Raw genomic sequence first — 12,355 nt, forward strand, 5'->3', positions numbered from 1 at the left:
GGGCAACCGTGGCAATACAGACATATAAATGACGCTTATGAAAATGTTCAATCAGATCAACAGTCAGCTTTAGGATTTGACAAACATGATTTGATATTGTATATTGTTTAGAAATATTTAAAAACTGTGGATCCTGATATTATTACAAAATGTCAGAAATAACCATAATATTTATCTTTTACAACCGAATTGGTTTAATGATGAAAGAGAGAAAAATAGTATCATTGCTTTCAAAAGCTTGTCAACAAAAGAACATTTTTAAAGATATAGAAATTGTAGAAACAAATGTTAAAATCTGTGTTCAAAAAGGAAGAGAACGTTTGAGGAGCATATTGGACAGAACACAGCAAAGGCATCAAGAAATAATGATTATATAGACTTTTAAAAATTAATTAATCAGCGTTGTAGTTGAAATATCATTCCCGATAATATTACTGCTATTGAGCGGTAGAAGTACTTTAAATATTGTATTGAAATTCTACAAAATGTTACCACCCAAAAGAATGCACAACAGCCGTTATTGTTCCTATGAACAAGAAAGATGATACAGAAGATGTCAATAGTACATGGGTATCTGTTATTGAATACAATGAGTATGAATGTTTCATCCATTCTGAATAAAAGACTAGACGCCTTTGTGGAAACCGAACAAAATTTTAGGGAATATCAACGTTTATTTTCAGAAAGGATCACAATAACTGATAGTATTTTTATTTTACACGCTCTGGTACAAAGACTACATGAAGAAGACAGGGGACATTTTACTGGATCTTTATGGATTGTTAAAAAGTGTTCGATACGGTTGACACATTTTGCACACAATTTAAAAAATAAAAATTCTTTATTCAATTCAGTATATGACATTACAGAGTTATACATTGAGTAGCACGTCTTGTGGTATACTTATTAGGTACAGGTTACATACATATACAGCAGACAGCAAGTCAGCAAGTCAGCAAGTTTAAGTTGGCTACAGGTGTACAACAATGTTTACAAATGGTGAAACGGGCAGGCTACATTTGCCATGTTTATTAACTAAGTGTGAAGCTAAATCCTTACAGCACATTAGTGGAAATTGTTTATGTTAAAAAAAAAATAATTTTTTTTTTTTAAAAATAGAGACATATTAACTAGACAATTCATTTGCCAAAGCTTTCCATTTTCTGTCAAACTGTCTTATTGTATTGTTTTGTGTTAAATTGATTTCTCTATCCGAAATATAACAATTAAAGTCTTCAGAAACTTTTCAAGTGACAATTTGTTTTTCTTAATACTTGATACATGTATATATTTTTTGCATGCCAGTATAATGTGATTTAACAGAATGTTAGAGTTGTACCCAAGTAAAACAGAACATTTTGTAAATGTAAATAGTTTTGAACATTTTGCATTCAGAAAACATTCAACTTTAGCCTAAAACTCTTTAACATGCTTACAATCCCAACGTACATTAAGTAAGGATTCGGTATCAGTTTCACTAAAGGAGCACAGATCATCATCGAGAACTTTCATTATAAACAATTCTTTCTTTGTATAGATGATGCGATAAATAAATTTACATTAAAAATCAAGTAATTTTTCATCTTTTGTACATTTCCGTATTTGATAAAAAACACCCTTCCATGATATATCTGAGTCGAGAATGGTATCCCATTTTTCACAGACAGTTGGGAGATTTGCTGTAGTTATAGTCTTATCATAAAAATGTCTGGAGCCTTTTAGGCGCTACAAGTAAGTCCATCAAGTTGTATTTAAATGTTGATTATATAAGATAATGTGATTATTTCTAATAGTATCTTTCCAGGATTTTGGTATGTTTAATAGAACTTGGTAATATTCAATAATTGTGCCTTTAATTTAGTATTTTCTTTTCAATTCACTAAAGGGCATTTTATCATCTTCATTTCAGAGATCTTTAATAGTGTAAATTCCCTTTAAAAACCAATTTCTTATAATGAAATCGGTTTTTTTAAACTGATGGTTACACCAAAGAGGTTCTGATAGTACTTCTTCAATGTTTGTGGAGTTAGTTTTGTTAATGGTAATATGCATTGGAGGAAGTGTAACTCATTGTTGCTCAATTATTTGCAGATGAGCTGATACTTACAGTTGATTCTACAAAAAGCTTACAAAGATATTTAGACTGTTTGCACCAGTATTGTACGTAAGTGGGAAATTAAATCAATCATGGGAAACAAAGATAATGGTATTTAGAAATAGGGGATATTTATCAGAATATGAGCATTTTTAAATTAATTAACGTTTTTAACGCACACAAATATCTTGTATTAATCACAACTCATAAATTGTTTGGACACATGCATGTTGATTCACATTTGAATAACTGACGAAAGTTGTCAATATTAGAGAAGTCACCAGTTAGTATGCATGACCAACGTGTTGGAAGCAGTATGATCAGTCTTGGCAGCCACAAGTAGTGGAATTACATCACAAGATGCCAAATCCATATCCTGTTCCTAAAGTTAAACAGCTTGGGTGAAATGGTGTTCATGTGGTGTTCGAAATTGAAACGTGCTTCTTGAAATTTCAAGTATTGTGGGACATTAAAGAATTAAAATCGATAACATAGAATCAGTTATTATGCATGCCTGTATGTGGACATGATACAAATTCTTGCTCTTCTTGAGTATTGTAAGCTGACTATTCTTTTCTGATCACAAGATATGTTAATCGCAAATCATCCTTGAATTCTTCAGGGCTAAGCTTTGATATTCGTTTTTCAACACTCTCATAAAACTCATCGACTATCTTCTTCTTCTCTTCCTGTGAGCGGGAATCTGAGAGGCCGTTCATGAAGGTGCTATTGCCCCAATTCCTATGGGCCGATGTGTACATCCGAGCAAACTCCTCCCTGTCATCAATCCCTTCCTTGTCTTTCTTTTCCCTCCATGTTGTGTAAAATATGTCAGGGTTGATAACCGTTTCAGCCGACAAGAGACAGAGTCCGGATTTGGAAACTGCTGACATTTTGTCATCGAATGGTTTTCTCAGCTGAGCCATGCTGTGAAGGCAAAATGACAAATTTGTATTAAAAAATTCTTCTTTTGAGATTTTCCCAGATTCTCTATATTCCTGCCAAACCTTAGTGAGTAACGTTATGAACGTCTCAGAAAGATACTTGATTTTTCCACTGCTCTTGTCTACAGTCTCACATCCGGCACCAAGAACAAGCAGGCCTCCCTTTTTCATTTCTCGACTTCTCAAAAGTAAGAAGGTCTCCAAGTCGATCTCAGACTGTTTTTCTAAAGCCATCTCCTCCTCAGCACTACTCTCAGGGTATTTGTAAATTGAGTCCTTAAAGTGTATTGGAGTCTTTGACAGCCAGTGAACAGCGATCATACTCATGATGAAATGCATTGAATTTGAAGGTACACATTGTTTGTAGAAGTTTGTCCCAGCAGCGAGAACATAGACGTTGTCCATTTCCAGAAGGTATGAAGGAGGTTCAGGAATGATTCCTGCCGTACGTTTGAACAGGGAATTGAAATCATTCACTTCCGAGTCTTCATAGATGACCTGGAATTGTGCCTCTGGGCCGTGCTGATCTTTCAGAGTTGCCAACATCTGCCCAATCATGGCCATGGAAGCAGAACCATCAGCTGCGCCATAGTCGCCTATGTTGAACACTGAGTCTTTGGCAGTGAATGGAATGGATTTGACCCCGTTGAGGATCTTGTCTCGTACTGGTTCCGTGTAGTCAGCACTCTGCTTTCCGAGTGTTGATCCATAATTTCCGTCTCCTGTTTTTCCGTATGGTACATATGCAGTTGGACGACCTGCATAGTATCTCACAGATACATCTGCATGTATTTTGTGAAAATGTAAATGTGTTCGTATCGCTGAAGAGAATATACGGACGGACATCCTTGAGGTACAGGTCTTACGTCAGCCTTCTTTTGTTGTATCTGTAAAAATGCTGAAAGTATAAAATAGCATTACCAATTTCATGCGTAGAACAGTTCTATGTTAATGATAAAATTAGAAGTTAGGATTTGCAAACAGCATTTAATGTAAATGCACTATTATGTGTTTTCTTTATGTTAGATTAGGTACAAAAGATTCAAATGCACATATTTTGTCAGAACATATAAAGGTGTATGTTCACTAATGCAACTCAATCATTCCTGTCATTGACTAAGGCATACTTGGACACATAGCGCACAATTAGCCTGTATTTATGTTACCAAACAAAGACATACAGTCCTACATGAGTATGAATTTGAGGATAATTATTAATAAGAAGTATTATGCATATCGCCACACGACTGTCACTTCTTAGATGAAGAATAAGCAATTATATTGTATTTTGATCTGATTTTATTTTCAGGTTTCTGATAGTTCGACGTTCTCTCTACGTGATTTTATACTGGCTTCCTGACGTTTTGTTAAAAAATGGTCAAATAGATCATTCCCTTCCACTGTTTTACCCATCTGACCTGGAAATGAAAGAGATCAGTGAAACTGCCTTGTGTTGCAGTGAAGTTTTCACGTTGTATTTTATTTTACATAAATAGTCAATACAAAGTCAATAGTTTTCTTGAACCGCGGCGTTCTAGCTGTCACATCTGCATCATATTTATCATTGTAAGGAGTGACGAAAACTCCCCTCCACAAGACTATATAACAAGATGGATGACTTTATCTTTCCAAAAAGTCAATTTTCCCTTTACGTCGACTGTTGTTGAAGAACCTCAAGAATCTCCAGCCTTTACTTTTCAGGTAAAGCATGCTCTTGTACGAATATTCTAAAGAGCGCCATACACCTCTTGCTCAAAAGCTGTTTGATCATGATAACATTCAATGCCTGAGTAAGACTTCCATAAAGTTCTATGGTAAACATAAGGAGGACATTTCCAAATTTGAAGCCAAAATGATGTCCGATCCAATTCCCTATTTTGCTTATATGCTTCCGTGTTGTTGTTTTTTCATGTGAACAGTTCCCTTGGCTTTGCATGTGTTTGTGACGGGTAGGATACGCTCCCATTTTTTGCAGACACCTGGCATCATCACTATCACTACAATAAAGATTCATAAACTGAAATTCGAAACTGAAATTAGCAAATCAGCCAATTTGGAGAAACAAATTTGAAATGAAAATATTTGACCAGTTAAACCTTGAAATGTATAACAGAGACAAAACAGCTATAATGTCTGGCACTGAAATGTTCCTAGATGTGTTTTCTAAACACTTCATGTGAAGTCTCAACATATAATTGTGCTATATAACATGTAAATGAATTGAAACATGTGCATAGGCAACCGTTCATTTTAGGGATATGCCACATGAAAACAAACAGAAAGATCGCACCAGAACAGTTGCAAATGAAGCATAAAGCAGGCAACACATCTTCATATGACACACTCAAATAAAAATTGGAATACAATGAGACCATATTTAAGATACAAGACGTCGTGTTCAGGTATGTGAATATGTCCACTCGCAAATGAGCTTGATATGATAGTAGTGGTGACAATTCATCGTTAGTCTATCAACACATGCATGAACACACATTCGTATACACTTACATTCAAAGGCGTTATCTCTATGAGTGCAGCTCCTCCAAATGCACACAACCAGATTGCTCTATCAGTAAGCACAAACAAGAAGTCTGGCCGACTTAACAGTCTTTGAAACAACCTTCAAACCTATTTAAATAGTCAACGGACCGGGACGAAATTTGAAAAAGCAGGACGAGACTCGTCGTTTCGTAAGAGTGGCAATTCAATAAAGCGAGAAAGCGTCAGAACAGTGTCTGAATACACGAACAGCAGTGCACGACCTCAGCGTCAGATAATACACCGTCAGCAAGGTCAACCATTGTGTGAGCCTGTTCTGCTTCGACAAGCAAGCCATACAAGTTAAAGACACTATATATAGTATCATAGCACTGAAAAGCCTATGCACAAGTTAGATTTCATATTTAATCTTTTGTGCACTATGTGAAATTGCTGTATAAACCTATATTTTATTTTTACCCGTTTCACTCTCATATTGTTGTCTGCGTACTGGTTTTCTGAAAAACATTATAAAATTTAACCCTTGAAACGTACACTGGTGGAAAAAAGTAACTGTGCTTTATATAAAGTAGTTATAGTGAGTGAGTGAGTATAATTTTACGCCGCTTTTAGCAATATTCCAGCAATATCACGGCGGGGGACACCAGAAATGGGCTTAACACATTGTACCCTTGTCGGGAATCGAGCCCGGGTCTTCAGCGTGACGAGCGAACGCTTTAACCACTAGGCTACCCGACCGCCCCTGGACAAATAGTATCGCAGTCAGAGACACATATGTGCGCAGTGAGTGTTGTTCAATTTCGATTGTGATTTTGATTGGACTATGCATAGACTCGTTAGTCCAGCCAAAATGTAACTCCATAATTCCAGCCTAGTTCGAAAGGGTAGAAACTGGACTTGTATAGTTTTGTGAATTCCCTTCCATCGGGAAGATGCGATGAAGCAGTCGTATGAGAAATATCACAACCCGAGACATTCTACACAGACCTTACCAGTATTAGAACAAGGAATGCCAGTACGTCTTAAGTTGGATGATAAGAAAATATGGGTCAGCTCAGGGTGTTGTGCAGTCCGGTGACCCGCTGAAGATAACATATGTTGTTGCTACTCCCCGGGGAGCCTACAGGAGATATCGTTGTCATATTCTTCCAGATCGGCCACTCAACAGGACAACAGGCGAAAACAAGCTCTCTGTCCCAGTAACCCCTACTAAGCCAGCCAAGCCCAACACTCCAAATCCAGTGGTTACTTCAGGGCTTAACCCCACTGACACCAGCTCTACTTAGACACTGATAACCAGATCAGGTTGATTCATCCGTGCATCAAAGCATTTTGCTGAGTGTGATATCACTGATGGACAGGGACATTATAAGGAAATACAGTTCAGTTGTTACGGGGGCGGTCGGGTAGCCTAGTGGTTAAAGCGTTCGCTTGTCACGCCGAAGACCCGGGTTCGATTCCCGACATGGGTACAATGTGTGAAGCCCATTTCTGGTGTCCCCCGCCGTGATATTGCTGAAATATTGCTAAAAGCGGCGTATAACCATACTCACTCACTCACTTCAGCTGTTACGTGGAGTTCTAATCAACATCTAATTGTGTTGAACTTAAAATAGAGATGTGTTGTTGGGAAAGTTATTTACTCTTTTACAGGTAGTGATATGAATATTTGAACGACAGCAAAATATTTATTTCTCAAATTTCATAAGTTTGAGGGATTATTTGGAATGACCTGATAATCATGAGAACATGGTGTAAGATTTAACAATCTCTAAAAAAGGGGGAGATGTCATGTACTGTCAAAATTATTGAGCGGTTCTCCATTCCGAGTTATACCGCCTGCCGACTGGTATGGGTTGGGAGAGGAAAGCACATGAGCATGACTGCTAAACGTGTGAACAGCCATGTATTTATTTCAAGCATAAAGATGGTTGAATGGAGACCTCGTTATATGATAAATCTATTTGTGTAGGGTTAAATTGTTATGATTAGTATGCTTTCCTGCTTTCCGTTCCACATGGGGGGCTTTCGTTTGTCCCCTTTAGATAGTGTTGTGACGCACGTTTGAAGAGATGTTAGAAGGTCAGACTGACTGACTGACTGAGTATGGTTTTACGCCGCTTTTAGCAATATTCCAGCAATATCACGGCGGGGAACACCAGAAATGGGCTTCACACATTGTACCCATGTCGGGAATCGAACCCGGGTCTTCGGCGTGTAGAAGGTCAGAATGTTATCTAGGTCAGAAAGCTTATGCATGTACTTTGTGCTGACCTAGTGTGGTTGTGCGCATTTGAAGGAGCTACACTACTGCCTAGAAGTTCATTCACCTTACACGCATGGGCAACGCTTTACGCAACCCCGGCCTGTGTATCCCGTTCGTCACTCGTGTGCAACGCGTGCCACACTCATTACAGGGGGAACAAACTTTGGACCAAAGGAGGACCAGTGTTAAGCTGAACTTGGAGGTGGTAACAAGGAGATGATTTATTTATTTCCTGACGAAAAATGTTAAAACACATTTTATTCTGTGTACTTCCTGGTGTCTCATTTTTAGATGTGTTTTGTTGGGAAATATGAGTACAGTTGTGGCGTCTACATGATTTTTTGCGATGGTGTTAACAGAATACATGGTCCTGTTAAATGTTATTGCTATTCAAATGTGATTTGACATTAAACGTCTGCAGTACGACTTCGCAATGATCATGTTTATGAGGTTTGGCGGAGCATTGTTTTCATTGGACCCTAATTATTTTATGATGGTTGGGTCTCTTTGTCTCAGCTCCATAGGCGTGACGCAGGGAAAGGGCAGCATTTAATTAATGAGAGTAGGTTATATCATGGAGGATACACTTGAGGGAGAGGGTTCTACTAATTACAGTATCACAGAAAAGAGACCCTATCGCGTGAGCGCGGGGTTGTGTGTAAGATGGCCGTTGCATTAAGGCCGCCAGGTGAGCTATTTAAAGCAGTGTTGTTTTCACGGGCTTGTTGAATAAATTCTGAGCGCTACTGTCAACATATCTTCTACTTGATCCTAGATACATCATTTTGGCATTTACAATATATATTTGTCAACGTACACTGGTGGTTTACTTGTCATATCTTTTAGAGTATTTGTCAATTGTGTTGAGCTTACAAGCAATAATTGTAATTTGTGGTGACATGTCTCATTAACACATGAAGTAAGTACGATAGTAAATAATTATATTTGAATCGCTTTAAAATACAATGATAACAAGAATACTGATACATATGTAACCCTAAAGCCTGTGTTCCATATTCATAGCCAGGAGGAAAACTGATTAAACAAAGGGAAGAATCTTGTCCTTACTTATATGTAGAGACATCATCTGAATATGACTATACATGTAAATGTTATTAAATATGGGCATAGAGTTCACGAAAACGATACCATATTCGATTTTTTAGGTGAATTTACATTATTTGATAATGAATTCAGTTATTGATATCTAAAAACCATACTCACTCACCATATAGCACAACGGTACTTTGATTCTATAGCACAAAAAATCGTTACCCAGAATTACTGTGTAACGGTTCATCCCTTGTTTTCAGACGTGTAATTCAGACAAATAAGATAAGATAAGATAAGATAATATTTTATTTGCGTGTCACGCAGTATAAAAAAACATACATTCAAAGTACCTAACAAAATATAAAATATACCAGTTGGCCTATGAGATAATTTTGTTTTCAGTTTTATGTAAAGAGATTATACTAGTATCGTTTAGTGAGATACAAATGCAAGATATATACGAACGTGTGGTAACAGAACAATTTTATAAGTACTTATTTGAAAATGTCCCATTGTTAATATCTTTTGTAACTGTTGGGGAATCCTTTAAGGAAGAATACCATTAAAACTAAATATATTTAGACTTGTATAAACATGTGGTTTAATCCTATAAGGAAGAATAACAATTACTTATGGATCAGAAGTGCACTATTTACAATGCAAGTTGAAATTTTCCTTTTATACATAGCAGTAGCAACTGCGGCTAGGGGAATAGCTAAACTATCATTCTGCACAACAGATCAGAGTAGTATTCACATTCTGTGAGGAAATGTACTTCGTGTTCGACTCACTGGCCGTCACATAACCTACATAAACGGAGGTGTAGTGGTGTCTTTGGACGGGAGTACCGACCAACTTCAACTTCCAAAGGGAGAGAACTGCAGGTACTACGTTGCTGTCTGTCTTCAACAGAGCGGAAATAGGTCGACGTAATTAGAGTATTCTTAAAGAGTCTAAAAGTCCTCAACTTATTCTAATGTTCATGGCCAGTGTCATTCCATAAATCACGTGACCAACAATCGGCGTCATTACATCTCAAAGTGCGTGTGATTAGATGGAATTCACTAATAGAGAAATTAAACAAATCCATAGATTGTAGTTGGAAGTTGTAGTGATATAAACATTGCATTAACTGTCTTATCCCATGATTTGCGGAAGGTAAGAGACCAATTTCGAATCTGTGAAACAAGATGGCGGAACAGAGTTTATCTTTCTACAAAATCGGAAAGCTTCTATTTTCTGTTTAGTGGGCTGAGCAAGCCAACCCATCTCGCTCCGGACAGCTAAATTTGGAGTATATTTACCCACCTCGAGAAAGAAACGGCAAGCTTTATTTTGAACTGCGTTTATACAACTGAATTCGCGATTGCCAAAAATAACTGAGCCATATGATAAAATTGGTTGAACAAGATGATTAAATAGCGTATTATATACGTCATATGGCATTCCTCCAAAGTTTCCTAGTTTTAATTTACTTATAATTACACCAAGAGCTCTACTCGCGGATTGGGCGATTTCTTTGGCTGTAGAATTCAAATTTAAGTGTTTTTCTAGCCATAAACCAATATATTTGTGTGATGAGCATATGTCAATGTTGTCATTGCCACACTGAAACTCAAATGATGTTCGTTTCACAGATGGTGGCCGATAATGGACTACTTTAGTTTTGCTGGTATTAACTTGAATTCGCCATCTCTTACACCAATCAGCAACACAGTGAAGCATTGATTGTAATGAATGACTGTTCATTTGGCGCAAGTAATGCTATGTCATCAGGATACATCAAAAGACTGAGAAGACTACCACCAATGTCTACACCGCATTTTAGATTGTTTATCTCATGGGTCAGGTCATTAATGAATACTGAGAATAGTGATTGAGACAAGACACATCCCTGCCTAACACCGCTCTGTATATCAAACCCTTCAGTAAGCCGATCATTTACCGATACACGGGATACACTGTTGTCATATAAAGACTTTACAGCAGAATAAAATTTACCATTAATTCCTAACTTCATCAGTTTGTACCATAAGCAGTCTCGATTAACACGGTCAAAGGCCTTCATGGCATCGATATAACAGACAAATGTAGAGGACTTTGAAGATTTCCTGTTATTTATTACTGAAAACAAAGTGTATATGTCTTACAGGGAATGTATATGTCTTACAGGGAATGGAAAGTAGTGATATACCACGATAACCAAGGGGATCTCTGGGGTCCCTACCCAATTTCTTAATGGGCGTTATTATACTTTCATGCCAAATATCTGGACAAACATTATTCTCGAAGCAGTAAGTAAAAATCCGGTGCAGAATGTCAACACAAGTATCATTATTAAGTGCCTCTGCAGGTATAAGGTCACACAGCCTGCGGCCTTACCACACTTAGAGCGGCTAACAGAGCGTGAAATAGGGGCCTGCAGACTGTTTACATCTACATCTACATCTACCTGAGGGGGGTCAACCACCATGTTGCTTAACTCGTCCTTGATCTGATCATAGAAAGATTCATCCAATACACCCACTGGATCAGCGTTAAACAACGAGCTATACTCACATTTCCATGCATCTAAAACCCGCGACTTATCGGTGAAAGGAGCGTTTGAATTTTCTATGCAGCTTATCAAAAGATTTACGATTAGAGACAAAGACGTGTTTTAGTGCCCGTTTCTGAGAGACATTCTTACATCTGAGCCATAGACGTTCACTGTCAACTACTAGGTCCCAGGCAGACTGAAGCTCTGCACACCAATAAGGTTTACGGAGGGATTTCTTGTTAGACGTTTTCGTTTTATTTTCATACGTACCAAACTTTACTGTCTAGCTCAGAGTATAAACAAGTTAAGAACTCATCATATGCAGCATTAACATCTTGTTGTACTGATGAATTAAACTCAATTCTACGAATAGTATCAGAGACAAGTGTTGTACTCGTATCGTCAAAAAGATTGTCGTCAATCCTACTTTGTTTATGTCTCTTACGGCTATAGTAATCAGGTAAAGGTTCATCACACCGAGGACTACTGACTTCACTAGGAATCCTCACATCACAAGTAATAACAGAGTGATCAGGGATGACATCAGGGACAGACGAGGCGTCACACAGCAAAAAAAATGCAGTTTCCGGTATCCGGATACCTGCCGGATACCACCGGACACTTACCCAAAACGCGTCCGGGTATCCGGTGGCAGATACCTTGCCGGATACCAGATCCGTGGTATCCGGCATGGACACCTCACCTAAAGTATGCCACCTGGAATCCGGGTATCCGGCACCGGATACCTCACCGGATACCTCAATCTGGGTGTCCCAGGATCCGCACCGGATACCAAGAATCCGGCACCGGATACCTCATTCTGAGTTTCCAAAAACATGTAACAATTTGGGGGTGCATTTTGTTCAATTAAGTGTGAAACACCTAAATATATATTGGAAACTAACCATGAAAATTGAACATTGCTGAAGGTATCCGGCAGGTATCCGGATGCAATTTTT

The 12,355-nt window shown here is 37.8% G+C and overlaps 1 protein-coding gene across 1 annotated transcript; it reads right to left on the reverse strand.

Annotated features, from left to right (window-relative positions):
- Positions 1-822: 822 nt before the first annotated feature.
- Positions 823-5,716, reverse strand: LOC124135292 (S-adenosyl-L-methionine:benzoic acid/salicylic acid carboxyl methyltransferase 2-like). The gene is made up of 2 exons (XM_046500558.2): positions 5,548-5,716; positions 823-3,937 (listed from the first exon to the last, which is right to left on the reverse strand). The coding sequence occupies exon 2, from the start codon at positions 3,883-3,885 to the stop codon at positions 2,662-2,664; it is 1,224 nt and encodes a 407-aa protein (XP_046356514.2). The 5' UTR covers positions 3,886-3,937; positions 5,548-5,716; the 3' UTR covers positions 823-2,661.
- Positions 5,717-12,355: the final 6,639 nt, after the last annotated feature.

This window comes from Haliotis rufescens, unplaced genomic scaffold (genome assembly GCF_023055435.1).
Source record: "Haliotis rufescens isolate VD_foot unplaced genomic scaffold, xgHalRufe1.0.p SCAF_19, whole genome shotgun sequence".
Classification (NCBI taxonomy): Eukaryota; Metazoa; Mollusca; class Gastropoda; order Lepetellida; family Haliotidae; genus Haliotis; species Haliotis rufescens.